The sequence below is a fragment of the Sander vitreus genome, chromosome 3 (genome assembly GCF_031162955.1).
Source record: "Sander vitreus isolate 19-12246 chromosome 3, sanVit1, whole genome shotgun sequence".
Taxonomy (NCBI): Eukaryota; Metazoa; Chordata; class Actinopteri; order Perciformes; family Percidae; genus Sander; species Sander vitreus.
The window spans coordinates 29,615,161-29,633,744 of record NC_135857.1 but is presented as its reverse complement, the minus strand read 5'-3'; the positions used below and the strand labels follow the sequence as shown (position 1 = coordinate 29,633,744).

The following is an 18,584-nucleotide window of genomic DNA, read 5'->3' as shown; positions in this document are numbered from 1 at the left end:
CGTTTTTATGTAAAGCACTTTGAATTTCCCTGTTGCTGAAATGTGCTATACAAATAAAGCTGCCTTGCCTTGCCTTTTCATCCATCTCTGACTGTCCCCCAATCTTACCTGAGGGGAGAAATTCTCCAGTGAACTGGCTGCTGCACAGTCACAGTGATGTCTGTGTTGGATGGGCGTTCAAACTGGATGAAAAAAAGTATAGTTTCTGAGTAACAAGTTTGTATTCAGTGGGTCAGTTTCTAGTCACAACCTGGGGAGGTAAGGTTGGTTCTAAGCACTTTCTTGCAGTTGAGGGTGAGCACCAGGTAACATATTAATCCCTGGTTGCAAATAAAATGCCCACAAAGAAAGGTGTTACAGGACAAGATCACCTTGAACTCTGCTCTCACCAAGTCATCCCACCCAAAACCTTCTAAAATAGTTGTTGTTTAGGTTAGGAAAGATCATGGATCTTTAAAAAAAAAATAAAAAATCCGCACCACATAAAGATCATCTGTGGTGAGAATTTCTGTTAAATAAAGGATCACAAACAAGAGAGGGTCTTTTGAGTTTTATTATCAGAAATATAACAGAAAATACATTGCGTTGCATGTGACTGATTCATGATAAAAGCCACCTTGGGTTTCACCATTGAATGCTTGAAGTAGCAGTAGGATGTTCAGTTCGTATTAGCAATAACTTAGTTTCACGTTGCCAGACCTTCCTCCACCACGGCGCTGTGGAGGAGGGTCTGGCTAGTCCACACAGCATTCTGGGATGGGAGAAAAACGTGCTCTGGTTTATTGGCATTTCTTTAAACCAATCACAATTGTCTTGGGTGGTGCTAGGTACCGGGAAAAGCCGCGGTGCCGCTGCAAAATAGCCTCGGGAAGGAACTTGTTTTGGTGGACCATGTATACGTTCAAAAGTTGTTTTAGTCGTGCAACAGAAAACTCTTTGTTGGACAGATAGTCTAGCTAACTGTCTGGATTTACCCTTTAGTTTAAAATGGCAACACAAAGGAAGCCCAAGGCAACGGATATACGGCCTGAATGAGTGAAATCCGGCGTAATTTCTGCCGGCAATGGAGCCATCCCGGAAGCGGAACGTCGTGGATATAGACTAGCAACAGCTTCATCCAGCCCTGACATGTTATAAAGAGAGGGAACGGTAGTGAGGCTGTTATCAATGAGATAAAATTGTGCTGGATTATCTGCATAGTTTCCCTGCCATCGTACTAAACTCTGACTCTGCCACGACCAATAAAAACTACTATATAGAGATTAATCCATAATGAAAATAATTATTAACTGCAGTCTGATATAGTTTAAAATAAGCTCCACCCCAACCAACAACAACAAAAACAGTAAATCTTGCTTTTATTAATTCATGAGTAAAATAATCACAGTCACAGGGGATATTTTTATGCATTGTGTACTTTTACATCTTTTTTTACTTACTTTTTTCTTTGTGATTTTACCCACATACTTTTACCAAAGTAACATTTCAATGCAGGACTTTTACTTCTAACAAAGTATGTTTACAGTGTGGTATTAGTACTTTTACTCAAGTACAGTAAAGGATCTGAATACTGGTCAAGCCTACAATCTGTATTCTTACCAAAATCTACCACCTACAGTAGTGTGTAGGATATATGGGTTCCTTTGCTTCGGGTGGATTTAACCTGGACTTGCAGGCTACAGTAAATTGCAAAATGTGTTAAACCTCTGTTGTTTCTGTTCACATTAAAGTTGTTAGCTACAGGTCTGTGTTGTGTATACTGTTGGGTTTTTTTTTTGGACATTGTAACTGACACTTTTGTAAAAAGGTTTAGGCAACAGATGGAGAAGACCTGATGACACACTGGATACATGATCAGTTACATTATTATGAAACTTCTTGCTGTATTACATCTCTCTCAATTGAGCTCCTTTTTCAACAGCCACTGAAAGCAACACCCAACTCTTTCAGCAGTAAGTGGGTGGAGTGCTTTTGTTTTTTTCAACGAATGAGTTCCTAGTCTACGGTGAAAAATCTCCCTATTGTTCTGCCTGGAGAATAAAAGTCATTCTAATGTGGCCTGGAGGAAGTTGGCAGGCATGACCTAGTCCAGAAGGTAAGAAAGACCTAATCAGTCTGTAATTTATCCCTTTAAATAACAAGTTTGAGGATGAAAACGACACCTGGCTGCTGTCACATGCACATTCTTTGTCATACTCGAAACCAGGCTTGGATAAACAATCTCATCTTTGCTCAGCTGAGCAGATGCTGTCTTTTTGGAGGTGGGATGCTCTCAGTTACTACTCCCGCACTAATGACTGAGAGCCTCCAGAGTACAACCACACCACCAGAAATAATTGTACTGCTTGACAATGATCATGGTCCTGCAGTTTGGAATTTGGGCACTCTTACAGTACTTTGAGTCCATCAGTGTTGAGTGCATTAGTAATATAAGCGGGAGGTAGTCATAGTTTGTGACATTTGAATGCTTCATTATTACAAATTCAGTTAATATTTGGTCGGTTTTCAGAGTCTATCAATATATTGTTCAGGTAAAATACACTTCGTTTTTTGTCAGGCATTACTTGATGCAACCTAGCATAGTTTCAGGAGCAGGGCCACACCTCAAACACGCCTCTTCCGGTATTCCTATAAATACCCACCTAACCCTCTCATCTCATTCGCTCCCGCATTCTGCACCCCTCGCTCCCACCCTCTTTCTGTTCCTCTCCTTTCTCCTTTTCTTAAAGGCCCTGACACACCAACCCGATAATCGGACGTCGGACAGTCTGGCGAGGTCGGTGACTCAAGTGTGTTTGGTGTGGGCAGTCAGACTCAATGACCAATCTGATTGGTGGAGTGCTAACCCGGAAATGGCAAGCGGGATAAGTGACAAACGCCTCTCAAAATCTGACGAAAATCTTTTAAACTGACCTTTGTCGATCTGAAATGAAGACAGATTCAGCAACTGTATGGCCTATTTCTCGCTTAAAATGTTTTCAGAAACACGTTTCAGTGAACTAATTTTGTAAATTACGAGATCGTATTTTGAACAAGCCGCCATTATCGGTCAGCTGGAGACGCCAGACCCATGTGACGCGTTCGTCATTTCCGTTTTTTTGTCTATTACGTCTCGCGCACACACAGAACGTACGCTCAAGTCGGCGTCGCTTCGGTGTGTTCCGAGGCACTTTTTGGACCTCGGGGAGCCGACTGATCAGTCTTTTCTGCCAACAGTCAGCCATCGGGTGGGTGTGTCAGGGTCTTTAGGTCCTAAGGGGGTCCGTCGTGCGGACTCCCTACCGAAGCCTCCCCACAACGCAGTCAATGTCAAATCAACCGATGACTACAAGCGACTTTATGCCTCGCATTCCAATCATCTTTCATTATTAAATTGTTCAAAACGTGTCTGCTTGATGGTCTGGTCCTTGCTAGTGAATATCCAATATAATATAAAAAGTAACGCACACCGAGGGTTGTAGTGAGGTGCTGATCCCTGGAGGTAGACTTGAAAATAAGAAAAAAGTGTTGCAGTCTCTGGCTCCATATGCATATCTCTGTTTATTCTTTTTGGCGCTCAGGCCTTCGTCAAACCAACAATGGTCGGTTGTTGATTTCAAGAAGGCCTGAGTCCCGAAACGTCGTCAGAATAAATAGAGATATGCATATGGAGCCAGAGTGTGCAACACTTTTTTCTTATTTTCAAGTCTACCTCCAGGGATCAGCACCTCACTACAACCAATTATTATTATATGTAATAAATTAATTAACGGAGCCATCTGGTTCTTATTCCAACATTATAACAACCATAATAAATCATAGTGGAAGAGTATCTTGACACATGATGTAGTATAACTGAAGGTCATTGTTCATTGCACTGTTTACCAAATGTAGCAGTGCAAACATTATTTCATAACATAACCTCAAGTTGACATTTGAATCGGCCCAATAGAAAACGTTATCAGCTTTTTCAAACCAAGATAATCAAAGTTATCTCTGCTCCAGTATGTAAAGCGTGATGACTGGAATAAATCCCAGTCACTGTGGAAGTCCGGTGAACTTACAGTCAGCTAAGTCTCAGCCGTGATGATGATGAGGATGGCCGCTCTGCTCTCTTCAGCCCTGCTGCTGCTGCTGCTTCCTGGGGCTCTGACTCAAAGTAAGTTTCAGAATAATTCATACTTCATACACTTTGTATCAAATGATTTTCTTTATTACTAGATCTCAAAAATCATGTCATTTTCTCTGCTGTTTTTTTCCTCATCTATCATGCAGCGAGCAAACTAGTTCCCATTGATGTGTTGGTGGAGAACAGCTTGCTAGGCACCGCTCCTGTGACGTTCAGCACTCATGTGGCTTACAGAGGGATCCTGCTGGGTGCACTGAAGAGACTCATGGCCTCCAATACAGACTTTAAGTAAGTAATCATCACATCAGTAAGAATGACAGTCCTCAACTCATTCAAAACTTTATTTGTAAAAGAAAAAAGTAGCAGGAGCACTTCTGGTATCCTTTTTAACCACCGGGGCTCATGAAAGGGAATGAGGTACACGGAAAGGAGGAAGAATTATGTCTAATAAAGTCATAAAAAACATGTTCAGGCACTCAAGGTTTGGTTACGAAAAGTGATAAAAGGCCACTCTGAGGAAGGCTCAAACCGATACGCATTGGTGTATTTTGAATGTGCTTTTTAAAGGCCCTTTATCACTTTTTGTAAGCAACTTTGAGTGCCTGGACATGTTTTTTTTATGACTTTATTAGTCATTGTTCTTCCTCCTTTCTGTGTTATTTATTTGCGAGTAGATAAACCTGCTGATTGGTACTTTGAAAAAGTAATTCATAATCATCTCACAAAATACATTTCAATGTTGCTGTATTTTACATAATAGGCATTTTTACAGTGGGACCCCTCTTTCTCAAAACCCTCGAACAAATCTTAAACAGGAAGTGCTGAAATGCATTTACACATATTTCTTTGTATTATTTTGTGAAATTAATAAGACAGCTAAGCTAAACTGTAACCAAACACTGAGCCAGTACCATGGATAACATTTCTTTTTCTGTAATATCTTTAAAACTACAACACTGATCCACAGAGGGAACACATGATATTATATCCACACTCACAACCACCATCATCATCATCATTGTACTCATGTCTTTGTATGTTGTTTGAATGTGTTTCTTTTTTAGCTTGCACTCTTGACTGCATATCAAGTTTCCCATTTGGGATAATAAAGTGACTGAACATTAATAGGTATCAAGAGGCAGCAGACCTTTATATTTCATCCAGAGAGGGCAGTGGAACACTGTTTTTCACATTAGGTTACTCTTCAATGCGACATCGGCTCAATGGGAACTCTGAATCACAGCTGGATGACACTGAGTGGAGGATTTAGAATTTGTAATACTTAGCACACTCATTGTATAATTATGGGTGCATTGGACGGATATCATCCCAGATGCTGTCTATACAGTCTATACTGTCTTTATTGAAATAAAAAGTGCCGAAACTCACATCAGAAGAATAATACACTTTTACGAAACAAAGATAACTATTTTAAAAAATAGAAATTCTGCTGCAAATATCGCCAATTTCAAAAGTTGATCTGCTGGACACTGTCTCCCACTGACTGCATGCATGTGGATTGAAACTATAAAATTATTTTAAATTGGAAGAAGTTTATTAGCAAAAGGTACGGTTGTTGCAGATAAGATTGTGTACCAAACACTAATCTTTGACTTAGCTTATCTCAAACACTACATCACTCACATAACTCATAACTATTGGTGCACTGTTGTAGAAGTTTTTGTTGCAGCAGGTGTTAGAGGTTTTGGAAGAAAATAGAATTCGTGAAACAAAATAAGGACAGTCGAAGACTAAACCAAGTTAGGTTTTTGTATTTTATTATAAACTTGCAAGTTTACAAAGAAGCACACAGTTCACAAAAGGCATGCAGCGCTTAAGTGAAAGGTCTGTTCAACGAATAAGAAAAAGCACACAGTATATATGCATCTCCAGTGAGATAGAAGGCCCCCCCTTTCTAAACATGACTCAACATTTCTTACAATCAAACATAGTCAGACATTCAGGAGCCACTTCACTTCTTCCCCTCTGTACCACTTTCTACCCAAAGGTTTATACATCCCGTTTATCTCAACTATGTGAGAAGTCTCAACTATCCAGAGAGAAATAACAGATAGTTCAGGGTGACCTTGTAGCCCTTATCTGTTCAGCGTACACATTACGTTCCCAGACTTTGTGGCTCTTACTTTCAACATGTGAAGAAAAGAAAAAAACTCACTTCCAGTATTGTGAGAGAAACAGTAAAAGCAATTATACAAATAATATAGAGAATCATGCTTAAATGTAAATTTGCCATCACAGCACAATGTAGACCAAAACTCAGGCTGTAAGTCTGATGACAAACATAGAAAGACCTTGTTTGTGTCATTAGAAAACTAAGAACACAAGATTGTCCAACAGTGACTAAAAGGTCACATATGAACAGATGCAGTATAAGCAACACTTATTAGCCTTGTTTGGTGCACAATATAACCCCAAATAACACCAGTAACAGTAACCCTGTGTTAAAGCATGGACACACATACAATTACACTTATTGCATCTATATGAATCTTTTGTTCCTGTGCATGCTGGGATGCTTTCTAACACACCTACCCCATGTAAGTACAATCATATGATCAGCCAGTCATATAAATACTAGTCTATATCACTTCTGGGATTGCTCCGGTGCCGCAGGAAATTCCGCCAGATTCATGTCTTTTCACCGATGTCCGTTTCCTTCCGCTTTCTTTGTGTTGGAATTTTAAGTGCTAACTGCTCCTCAGATCTCTGCAGGGTAAATTGAGACAGCTCAGAAGATCTTAGCGCCGCCTATGACGATTGTGATTGGTTTAAAGAAATGCCAATAAACCAGAGCATGTTTTTCTCCCATCCCGGAATGATGTGTGGACTAGCCAGACTCTCCTCCGCAGCGCTGTGAAGGAAGGTCTGGCAAAGCAAGACTATATAAATACTGATCATGGTTTTATCTCTTTACTCGTGTTGCCTTTATTTAAAAATTAGGGCGCACATTGTTCAAGATAACTTCACCTAAGATTAACAAATCAATTGTTCTTCTGTTTGGTCCTGCAGGTTCACCTACACAGAGGATACAAACTATGGCCCGTACCTGGAGAGTGTGAACGGAGTGGCTGGAAATGATAAAGACCATACATACTGGGAGCTGCTGGTTAAGACTCCAGATGGCAAAATCATAAGACCTGACGTTGGTAAGTCCACTATGCAAATGTCTGTTGATCAGCCTTTCTTGTAGTCATTTTACTGTATATCACATTATGGATGTTTTTGTGCAGGTATTGGATGCTACATTCCCAGTGCAAACGAGCAAATCATCCTGAAATTTACTAAGTGGTGAAGATTCAGCAGCCACAGCACATCAACATGAGATCAGAGTCGGTGTTGCTTGACAATGTATTTCATAAGTGAACAAACACACAACATGCATCTGTGTTTAATGTTGAGTGATACTATCATCTGAATAAAAAATATTCTTCCATGTGTGGATTTTAAAGGGTTTCAAAGGTTAATTAACATTAGGGATAAACAGCTGACATTATGTTTGTGTTCTGAATATACAGTATGATATCCAATGTGTTTCAGCAGTCTAAGTGTCCTGACAGGTGGCCAATCGCCGTTTTAAATGTCACTTTTTAATGCTGTGAGCACCAGAAATGAAATTCTAGTCAAATGTCTCAAAACCTTAGATTAGATTGTTAGATTGTGATAAGAGACAAAATGTTTGTTTTGTAATCTGGGTAAACTGACTCCACCGAGTCTTTACTGTGTTCACTGAGTGTGATAAATGACAGATTTTGGCAAGTTGTTCATATTGGAATCACAAATCCATTAGAGCAAGAGTGAGACAAAGAGAATGACATATTATCTGAAGATCTTAAAAGGCCCCTTCACTGTTTAAATGTTTAAGCCAACAACTACGATCTAAGCATCCTACACCTTCCGTTAGTACCATATAGTATTCATTTACCAAAGCATACAGCCATATTTTAGCTTTTATAATATTGTCCTACAATTAATGTATTTCTGTACAGTCCCAAGAGAGACTCCTTTAAAGACAAGATGGGCCCCTTGGTTTGGCTGGTTGTAAAGTTACTTTGCTAAATACAGTGTTAAATATCAAGTCTCTACCTCCCCTGCACCATTGCAAGTGCTGTCAATCATTACAGTAAGTGCTCATATTATGCTCATTTCCAGGTTCATAATTGTATTTAGAGGTTGTATCAGAATAGGATTACATGGTTTAATTTTCAGAAAACACCATATTTTTGTTGCACTACACATTGCTGCAGCTCCTCTTTTCACCCTGTGTGTTGAGCTCTCTGTTTTATCTACAGAGTGAGGCATCTCACTTCTATTCCATCTTTGTTGGGAGTCGCACATGCGCAGTACCTAGGTCAGCACTACTAGCCAGTCAGAAGCAGAGTATGAGGGCATGCCATGCTAGCAGCTAGGCGAGCATTATAACATTTGTTACAAAGTGACACAAAATGAGGCGCGTTGGTCACGGAAGTAAAGGCTGGACTACAATAGAGCTGTTTGGAGCAGTTTGTGAACAGTGTTTTCTGTTGGAGATGGTAAGTCCCTTTGGGGTGGACTCTTGGCTTTTTGACTTTGTAAACCTATAACATGCACAAAAAGATATATAACAAAATGAAGGAAAGGGAAATAGCCAAAAAGCATAATATGAGCACTTTAAACCATTCCCCTTTCCAAGGATATATAACTCCACCCTTCAGGCCTGTGACTCTCTTTTCCCTCCAAACCAAACCACACCAGGCAGAACAAAGAGTGTATTGATGTGAGTTGAATGGACATTTTCACCTGTATTGTCATCATCATCATGAATGTTTTGCCTAATTTGTTATTATTAACTGTTTAACGCTATTCAGATCCGCAACAAAAGACAAAATCATCCATCCACCATCCACAAACCCACAACCAAGTGTAAACCATTTATTTGCATTGACGAGTAGTATGTTATCCTAATCCCTTTTTAAAGAAGGAATGAGAAAGTATCTGGTTAACAAGCAGAACAATTTAAGGTGAAGGTAGGGATTCCCATGGGAAAATAAAGTCAGCTCTTTGCTGGTCAGTACCATTACTATAACAGTCGGTTTTCTTACTGCATTTAGCACACTGTTTACATTAACGGCCATTTATCACGCCTTTATTTCTCGCTAAATAAGAAACACAAATTCATTTTAGTTGAATCATAATCTGTGAAATACATAATCATACAGTTGAATCTGGCTTTGTTCCCATGGTGATTTCCAGCGGCTGCTCATCCTTTAGTACTTGGCATAGTTGAGGATGATTAGGTCATTCGGATTTGGGATGTAACATCCAATACCTGCAAACAAAATCAAGATGCAACACGATTATACATTTTCAGTAAGAACAAGATACTGTGGATGTTGACTGCATAAAGACAAAGGTGTTCTCTTGGTTGACTCACCAACATCAGGACGGAATGTTTGGTTGTTCGCAGGCTTGACCAGCAGCTCCCAGTAGGTGTGTTTCTGTTGACTTCCAGCCAAACCGTTTACACTCTGTAGGAACGGGCCATAGTTTGGATCCTGTGTGTAGGTGAACCTGCAAGGACAACAGGAGATGGGATATTTGTGATTCATATAGGTGACTTTTACTTTAATGTTCCTTGTGGCTTTACTCAGACATGGTAGCACATTTATAGAAAGAGCTTGGGGGTGGCAGCAGAGAGAGAGAACAGCGGGGAGTTAAACATGTCATGGTAGCAAGGAAGAAGAGGTTGCAACACTGATTTGAAAACCTTTTTTTACCGTTGAAGTCTTAGTTAATGACCAATGCCCCCCTCTTCTAACAGTGAGTCCACTGATAAACTTTCCCATCAATTTCATAATTGGACATGATTTGATGGTGAATTCTGCAGCATTTGATTTTTGGATTCATAATAATTTATTTATCTTACAAAGATACTAAAAGACACTGTAGTTCTATGATGGATTAAAAAAGCTTGCTTCTAAACAAAAATAAATTAAGTCTCTACACTGTATTGATCTGGAGATATTAAATAAGATATATAAAGTGTTGTAAATGACGTGTTTTTCTGTCTGTGACAGCGCCGACCTAATAGGGTTAATGCTAACAGCTGATGTGATATTACCTAAAGCCTTTGTTTGACTTCTGCAGTCTCGTCAGTCCACCCAGCAAGATTCCTCTGTAAACCACAGAAGCAACGTAGGTCTTATTGGGACTGTGGTTTACAGAGTTTTCCACCAGGACACGGATGGGATATAGAGTGGGATCTGAAAAAAAGGAAGTCAAAGTTGGTTAAGAAAATACAATAAGGAGTATAAACAATATCCTATAACTGCAATAATACAATTGAATTACTCTCAATGGCCACAGCTGAGGAGATTTAAAAAAAAATAATTTTCAGTAAAAATAAAAACATTTGAAAAAAAAGTCTGAAGCTATTCTGAGGCTTACCTGCAGATGGAACCCCAGGAAGAAGCAGCAGCAGCAAGGCCACAGAGAGGAGAGCGGGAGTCATCATTCTGACTGCTGAACACCAGAATGAACCTGAACAGGTTACCGATAAAGACAAAGACATTATTAAAAAAAATCATCCTTAAAAAAATGCTGAAAAGATTTTTCACAAAAACAGTTAAATGTCACTTTAGCTTTGCACAAGTTTTGACAAGATTGTTTTTTTATAACCAGTTTTCAACTCAATAATTCCATTCATCTCTCAGTACAGAGCTCTAATCCTTCTGATGGAAGGCTCCAGTCTTTGAGACTTTTACACTGCTACTGCTGCAAAATGAAAATAATATGAAAATGTGTGAACTTAGTCTGCATGCAATAGTCAAAGTCAAATACATGCCGACTGTACCACCTCATGTAAAACGGTCAAAACTGTTAGAAAGTCAAATCAGTAAATCAGGCAACACCATTTGAAATGATAATTAAAAAGGTGGTTACAGGATCTTATTATATCTCTCAAACCTCTAACAGACCTGTAAGGGTGCAGGAGATATGATGGGAAATCCTACCTGTTGTAATAGTAGTAGTAGTAGTAGTAGTAGTAGTAGTAGTAGCTCCTGGTCCTTGTTCTGTTGGAAGGACGCTTGCTCACTAACTTTTATAGCTCTCCTACACACGTCATATCATTGTAAAACAACCAAACATTACACATCAGGCTGAGATCCAGCTATATCACATTACATGTAAAAGTTACAACAGTCACAGGACAAAATGTTCAATTATGAACAATGAACAATGGACACAATAAGCTAAATTAACACACCATCCCCAATAGAAGGAATGTCACTCTTCAACTAAAACATGTTGGTTAGGCCTCATGGATACACACAATGGGGCTGTTGCTCTGTCACTTAGCATTTGACTAGCTTAGCTGCAGTTTATATTATATATTGCATTATTTTTCTGCACCTGCCTCCACCTGTCTACCACTATCTCCTGCTATACTCTTTCTACTCCTACCTCTGTCTGCCTAACAACCTTCACCTCTTCACACACACACACACACACACACACACACACACACACACACACACACACACACACAAAAAGAAATGCACAAAAACACATAAAACCTCTAAATTACGTTTTAAAAAGTGCACAATACCAGGATCTGACAAGCACACCTCAATGACTCACCCACTGCCACAACCAATGACGCAATGACAACCATTCAAGGATCACGCTGTCCAAATTGCTTTCTAAACTCCTCAAAACCCCACAAAGTCCCTATTTGCAAAATGAGAGAAAGAGTTGACAATCTAGTCTCATTTGGATGAATGAGTGTGCTGAATAGTGTAAGATAAATGTCTGTAGCCTTTGATATAAAACACGATTGGGATAGTAGATACTTTATCCCAAGTTAATCTGGATGTATCACACGTTGCCACCGCTGACTGTATCTCCACTCTACTTTCAAGCTCAGACTGTATGTTTCCCTTATATGTTTGAAAGTCTAACAGTTGCCAAATAGACTGGACTTCAGATTAAAAATGATATACAAGAACATTTTGTAAAGTTTTTGAACACAGTAACCCACCTTGTCACCTACCCTAGTCCTCATTTTAAGCTTCCTGGGATTGTCACTTGTCAGTATATATAAGAGGCTGTGTTTACTTGCAGTGAAGGCTCTCTGAATGCTCTTTTCAGTCTTGCTCTTTTTATACACCGTCAATGTGTTTTAATGCAGATTAATTCACTATTTAGTTGTTCTCATGTACATCTTTTCTGATTATATTGACAGACAACTGAACAAGAATGACATTTGATTGTGGCTTATTAATACTATGTTGACCAGCAGTCATTAGCCAACTGCTGAGCTGCAGATAAAACCATTATTTTATGGTCCTGGCATCTTCAGACAAAATAAACAAAAACACAGGCTTATGACAGCAGCTTTGTTGTGAGATCGGCTATGCTGACATTTGAAATGAGTGATGACAGAGAAGGTCAAAAGCAATAAAAGGTTGAAATATTCAACTACATACAGATAATAAGTATATGTTACCATCTAAATGAAATGTTGTATTTACTTGCAAAACATGAAAAATGTCAGCAAAACAAGTCTAAACTGTACTTTAAATGTGGCTGATAAAGAAACGTCAGAACCTCCTGCCCTGTTTGTAGCCTCTGAGGATGCCAACTCTCCACAATGGCTGGGAAACACCAACTATCAACTACACAAAGGCTCAGTTTATTCATGTTGTACAACTTCCCTCAGAGCATGCCTATATGCACTCGCTCTTTCCCCCAAACCAGGATGTGTTCCGCTCAAGGAATTAGAAATATTTTGCCACTTGCTTCCTTGTCTTACATCAACCATACAACACGACAACAATGCTACCAGTCAGGTAAGGTCAGGTAAGGCAAATTACTGCTGAAATGTTTATCAGTGCAATATCAAATATTTATAACTATATTCCAACAATAAATGACTTGAAATTCTGTTTTTCTATCCACTGTTTTCAACAGGTAAACAATGTACTCCAATCCCCTTTAAACTGAACATTAAAGTGGCTATGAGCAACTTTCAGTTTGTGTTGATTCTTGCGGCCCCTTTGGACAGAAGCGGTTGTGTTTTTACCACACCTACTGTCATCAAGGTCTTTTCAGGGTGCCGGCTGGTGCTGTATTACCCACTCTATTACTGAGTTAGCGTTACCGGGTAAAATGAGAGATGAAAATCATTTTGTGACTTGGCGGGAACCGTGCAAAGGCATTAATAAAAACTATATGAAAAAAGCTTTCGTTTCACAGTTAGTCTTGTTTGCTGTTAGTGGTCATTTATGATCACCAGATAGAAAATTGAACATTTCAAGAAACATTTAAAAGGTCCCCATAGTTACTTTAAGAACCCTGTGGAGACAAAGCCTGTTATACATTTCTCTGATAAGACAAAGGCTGGTCAGACCCTCCTTCAGACAATGTCAGCATATCAGCTAACCAATGGGTTTAAGCAATAATATTTGTTTATTTTAAGATATATCAAATCAATCGACACGGTTTAAAGACATGATTGTCTTAGAGTCATGCTGTATGAAGAACTTCAGGTTTGTTCATTATCATCCTGTGTTTTAGTCTCTTATTATTATCTAGAGACTATCTATAACTTAATAACTGAATTACAACAAAGTTGCAACCGAGTGAATTATACGTTAATGGATACTTCTCGTCGTTGGTTTCAGCTCCCAGCAGTAAACATAGAGCTGAAAAGACACATGCCTGGCTGTCAGCAACATTTTTGCAGCTTTTGTGAGACTGAGTTGTCTCTGCAGTTTTGAAACCCATGCAGTCCCCCGCAGTGGAAATGAAGAAGACTAGTGATAGACTAGAAGACTAGAAATAATCTGAGCAACATCTTAGTAGGCAGTGTAGAACCAAAGAACCAATTATACATTATACAACCTATACTGATGCAGGTGTACGGCCAAAGAAGAGAAAGCAAATGAAGACCTTGGCTCTTGCAACTATCTACATACTAGCCATACTAGATTATCTGGGTAAACTAGTAAACCTACAGTAGGTCAAACTCAACGTCATTGGTTTATACTGCACAGTCATGAGGTTTTGGAACCCTGATGGATTTTTTGTTATGCTGGCTTGATACTCCAGCACATTGATTGTTGGTGTTTTAATTTACACCAGATGAATAGTGTAAAAATGATAACCCTTTTCATATAGTCGTCCCATTTTGAAGCTACAATCATCAATATTAATCATCAATAGCTGGTTTACCTCATCCTAGGTACTGCCCTTCTTTGTATTGTACTTATTTTTTTATTTATTTTATTTGTCCCTTTCTCTTTTCTTTTTTTTTCTTAATTTGCTTTCTATCTTTTTTGCATTCTTTTTTTTGATGATGATGATGATGATGATGATGATGATGTCTTGACCTGCCAAGGGACTACAGATTAAAATTAACTTTTTTGCTAACTCTGGCACATTTACATTTTGAGTGTAAACAAAAAATGTCAATTGCATTGTCCCTTTTAAATAAACAAATAAATACATTTGTTATATAAACAATGGATGGATGACTATGTGTAAAGTGGAAGGTGACACACGTAGTGACACAGAGAACTAACTTGACTCTGCAGTTCCCCTCAACGCTACAGTATATGCAGCGTTTTAGCATCTTTAAGCTCATTGTTTGGGTTTTATGGCCCAGACCTTTACAGTTTTGGTTGAGTCTCACATTTCATCAGTGTTGTTTTCAACTTCAGCAGGCAGTTGAGAAGTTAAAATAATCTCAAAAAAAACATTAATATTTGGTGGCAAAGCAGAATCAATTCTTCAACCTTGCATTTATTATTTCATTTGAATTACATGTGCTGTACAGAGTGTCACCAACATCATTTCTATTGGAAATACAGTTCCTTCCAATAACAGTTTCCCTTTAGCTTACGTTTGCTCAGCTGTCAAAGTGCATTTTTGAAAAGAAATTCTGTCTTGCATTTATGTATTTGTGTTTCAAAAGATTAGCATTATTAGAACTTGAAAAACAATTTTTCATCAAATTGATATAATTGATTTGAACATTATAGATCCAAAATCAAACACTCAAACACACGTTTCCAAAATGCCACGCTGTGGCAGCAGTGAACTCCATACATGGAGGCACAGCCTTCTAAATCTCTCAAAAGGAAAAACTAGAAAACCCATCCTAAAATTAAGGCTTAGCTCCATTTGTAAATACAAAAAACTGTTGATAAAATATTAACAGTTTCTATCTCACTTATGGAACCAATGCTAATTTCCATGTCTCTACTTGCCTTTGTAAGCTGTTTAAGTCAATCGCATGAAGGGCCATGTGCACAGCTGTTAATTCTCTCCAACACCAAGGCATCTTTTTTTTAATTAATAATTATGAAATATATAATGATACACTTGAATCTGGTCCCATTTTGATGTCCAGTTATCTTGATTTTCAGTACTTGGTGTAGTTCAGGATGATTTCCTCGTTTGCACTGGGAATGTAACATCCAATGCCTGCAAGCAAGATCCACATAGTATTATAAGTCAATTCACAGCGAGAGTAAGAAGAACAAGAGAGATGTTTGACCATGTATAAATGACAGATGACAGACAGATTAACTACTTCTTGGTTGACTTACCAACATCAAGTCTGATGATTTGGCCATTGGGTTTCTTGCCCAGGAGCTCCCAGTAGGTATGTTTCTCTGGATTTCCAGCCAAACCGTTCACACTCTGTAGGAACGGTCCATAGTTTGGATCCTCTGTGTAGGTGAACCTGCAGGACCAAACAGAAGATGGCTTGTCGAAAGACTTATAGATATGGGCTATTATTACCAGAACAGCGTCGTTCCCTTCTCATACTAAGTTATTCAATTATATTTGCATAGCAATTTTCAACACTAAGTTACAAGGTGCTTTATGAAAAAACCAGCAGGCAAAAACAAATACAGAAGAAACACACACACACACACACACACACACACACACACACACACACAGACAACACCACCTGCTGATCTGAGGCTGCTCAAAAGACTCATATGGGTTTAACTGCAATTAATAAGACCTTAATGTTGTTGTTTTGTATTAGCAAAAGAACATACCGTTACTAAGTATAATTATGTGACATTGTATGATTATTATATCATTCTCTGATATATCATCTGGTGTTTCCTGTGTTTCCCTGGAAGTTAGAGCAGCTAGAGGGGTTAAAGGTTGTATGACGCCATTGACTGGCGACCAAATGTAACGGACCGTTACAAAAAACTAATTTCTCTGAACATTGTTGGAAACATTTGGGATAAAGTACACAACTCAACAAGATATATAGCGTAGGTTAAGTCGTTTTTAGAATTTTTTATGAGGAAATGTTACATGTTAAACCTTTAAAGAGAAGAATCAGTTGATTCAATGATCTCACATAAAGTCTTTGTCACAGTCCTGCAGTCTCCTCAATCCACCCAGTAAGATTCCTCTCTCAAGCACGTATGTGCTGTATGTCTTCGGATCGTGAGGCGTTACCGAGTTTGTCACCACGACACTGAAGGGGATATGAGCTTCCTCTGAAAAATAGAAAAGGAAAACTATTACACTCCTTTTTTTGGGCCAGGATTTTTAGCATTCAGTAATAATATTGAAAGACATTGTTCTAAAATTGAAACTTGCCTGCATCTGAGATTCCAGAAACCAGCAACACTTCCATTTCTGCTGCTGGGTATGAAGACACATTGTGAGCTGCTGCCATTATTGACAGTGGCTCCATAAATAATCATATGCATGCAGGTTAAATACTGGAACGAGGTCAAGGTATAATTTAAAGTATGGGCAAATCATTTTTTAATTATTTTAATTATTTGATTAGAGACTTTGTCTATACTGATCATATTTAACTGATATTTGTGACACCAAAATGTTATACAACTTTATTTTTAAAGAGAGAATTCTTTATTTGACATGACATAGTAGGACTCACTGAGGTGTAGACATCAGGATGGAATCTTTGAACCAATCTGAACCACTGCAGGTGAGTAACTCATACCAACTCATGTCAAACAACCCACAATATCTCTTAAAATTGCCCCATATATGTAAATTGAAAAAAACAAATATGTCACAAAAACGTTTCAAACCTTTTTCAGCTACCGTTGAGGTTGTTAAGATTTGAATAGAGGATGCTTCCTATTGCAGTAGCTCCTGGTCCTGTTGGGAGGACTCCTGGTCAGACACTTCTCTTATACAGTAGCGTATCGCATCATTCTGAAACAACCAGTGACTGTAAAAAAATAAAAACAACCAATAATTAAGTAATACTGTACATTCCAATAACAGGAAGTTACTTTCATTATGAAACTGCTACCGCCTGTTTGCTTGTGTGTTCTGTGTTACCAACACTTTTCTGTGGAATGACCATTTTCAGAATGAAGGTTTTGCATTTGTTAAGTTTTGGGGCTCCACCCATCAAAATGGGAATAACTATATCAAATGAATCAGTCTCACAAACTGGAGTTCTTTTTGATACATTGACCTATTTCCAGACAGACAGACTAGTAGCCCAATGGTTGAAATCACAGCTGGCCTATGATGTGCTAGGTTTCGTTTGGGGACACATATGAAGTGGGAGGGTCTGGGGGTCCTCCCCCTGAACATTTTTGAGTATTAAACATTTCATTTCCTGCATTCTTTCTGGTGAATTGTTCTGCACCAATTTATGGTGAAAATGTCTTAATTTATGTAAAGGAAAACACAGGTGATAATTCAAAATATAAAAAACTCTAAGGCATTCTGTATAGATTTCAAATATTTATTCTCCTGTAGATCAACTTTTCTTATTTAATGTTATCTCTGCTGATTCAACATAATTTACTCTTCCTCCTCTTCTTTGTATCTTGTTTGGGGGAAGTGACCTCTTTAAAAGTGCGTGTGTCACCTGTTCCCGTCAATAATTTAATTCATTTATAAACCCCTTGTTTGTTAAAAAATGTTTTTGTTACTGCGAGTATTGTATGTGTTTGTGTGCATGTATGAAAGTGTGTCGTGTCGCCCTTCACACAAATAAAATGTATGTTTTTTTTAAGATTTTTCATCCTTTTGCTAAATAAGAGAGTAAAGTGTTAGGTAACTATTATTTTTCTTCTTTTTACCCTTTAACCCAAGCACACCTGTGTGTGCGTGTATGTGTGCGTGCGTGCGTGCGTGTGCGTGTGTGTGTCTGCGTGCGTGTGTGTGTGTGTGTGTGTTTGTATGTGAATTCCAAGCACTGCTTGTTTTTCTGGATCCACACTTATTCCTCAAAGTCCTGACTTACACATTATTATACTTAATAAGGTGTGACTTTCACAGAACTGATCAAAACACTTCATGGAAACGTGTGTGTGTGTGTGTGTGTGTGTGTGTGTGTGTGTGTGTGTGTGTGTGTGTGCGTGTGTGCTCAAATTGTGCTTGTTTTTCTGGATCCACGTGTTTCAGCAAGATATCTAATCATGTTCAAATCTTTGTGCACATC

General features: G+C 38.5%; 3 protein-coding genes across 4 annotated transcripts; 1 reads left to right on the top strand and 2 right to left on the bottom strand.

The window, feature by feature from the left end:
* The first annotated feature begins 1,974 nt into the window (after positions 1-1,974).
* LOC144515775 (cobalamin binding intrinsic factor-like) lies at positions 1,975-7,568 on the top strand. Its single transcript, XM_078246880.1, has 5 exons — positions 1,975-2,095; positions 3,985-4,138; positions 4,255-4,396; positions 7,139-7,275; positions 7,360-7,568. Exons 2-5 carry the CDS (start codon positions 4,066-4,068, stop codon positions 7,419-7,421), a joined length of 414 nt encoding a protein of 137 aa, XP_078103006.1. The 5' UTR covers positions 1,975-2,095; positions 3,985-4,065; the 3' UTR covers positions 7,422-7,568.
* Positions 7,569-9,023: 1,455 nt separating this feature from the next.
* LOC144515774 (cobalamin binding intrinsic factor-like) lies at positions 9,024-11,218 on the bottom strand. Its single transcript, XM_078246879.1, has 5 exons — positions 11,120-11,218; positions 10,553-10,659; positions 10,227-10,368; positions 9,540-9,676; positions 9,024-9,434 (listed from the first exon to the last, which is right to left on the bottom strand). Exons 2-5 carry the CDS (start codon positions 10,617-10,619, stop codon positions 9,373-9,375), a joined length of 408 nt encoding a protein of 135 aa, XP_078103005.1. The 5' UTR covers positions 10,620-10,659; positions 11,120-11,218; the 3' UTR covers positions 9,024-9,372.
* A 3,655-nt stretch (positions 11,219-14,873) lies between these two features.
* LOC144513424 (cobalamin binding intrinsic factor-like) lies at positions 14,874-17,319 on the bottom strand. 2 transcript variants are annotated; one of them, XM_078244496.1, is made up of 5 exons: positions 17,212-17,319; positions 16,748-16,792; positions 16,503-16,644; positions 15,721-15,857; positions 14,874-15,595 (listed from the first exon to the last, which is right to left on the bottom strand). In XM_078244496.1, the coding sequence occupies exons 2-5, from the start codon at positions 16,782-16,784 to the stop codon at positions 15,534-15,536; spliced, it is 378 nt and encodes a 125-aa protein (XP_078100622.1). In that variant the 5' UTR covers positions 16,785-16,792; positions 17,212-17,319; the 3' UTR covers positions 14,874-15,533. The 2 variants fall into 2 exon arrangements, with proteins under 2 accessions (XP_078100622.1, XP_078100631.1); XM_078244505.1 differs by having other exon boundaries at positions 16,748-16,789; positions 17,212-17,311.
* Between the last annotated feature and the right edge of the window lie 1,265 nt (positions 17,320-18,584).

Excerpts from the sequence above, each read along its gene's own strand:
- LOC144515775 (XM_078246880.1), top strand. The coding sequence starts at position 4,066 with ATGATGATGAGGATGGCCGCTCTGCTCTCTTCAGCCCTGCTGCTGCTG. Across the intron at positions 4,397-7,138 it reads GCCTCCAATACAGACTTTAA|GTTCACCTACACAGAGGATA; the intron begins GTAAGTAATCAT and ends TTGGTCCTGCAG. Across the intron at positions 7,276-7,359 it reads AATCATAAGACCTGACGTTG|GTATTGGATGCTACATTCCC; the intron begins GTAAGTCCACTA and ends GTTTTTGTGCAG.
- LOC144515774 (XM_078246879.1), bottom strand. The coding sequence starts at position 10,619 with ATGATGACTCCCGCTCTCCTCTCTGTGGCCTTGCTGCTGCTGCTTCTT. Across the intron at positions 9,677-10,226 it reads AAGTCAAACAAAGGCTTTAG|GTTCACCTACACACAGGATC; the intron begins GTAATATCACAT and ends TTGTCCTTGCAG. Across the intron at positions 9,435-9,539 it reads AACATTCCGTCCTGATGTTG|GTATTGGATGTTACATCCCA; the intron begins GTGAGTCAACCA and ends TTTTGTTTGCAG.
- LOC144513424 (XM_078244496.1), bottom strand. The coding sequence starts at position 16,784 with ATGGAAGTGTTGCTGGTTTCTGGAATCTCAGATGCAG. Across the intron at positions 15,858-16,502 it reads GACTGTGACAAAGACTTTAT|GTTCACCTACACAGAGGATC; the intron begins GTGAGATCATTG and ends TTGGTCCTGCAG. Across the intron at positions 15,596-15,720 it reads AATCATCAGACTTGATGTTG|GCATTGGATGTTACATTCCC; the intron begins GTAAGTCAACCA and ends TCTTGCTTGCAG.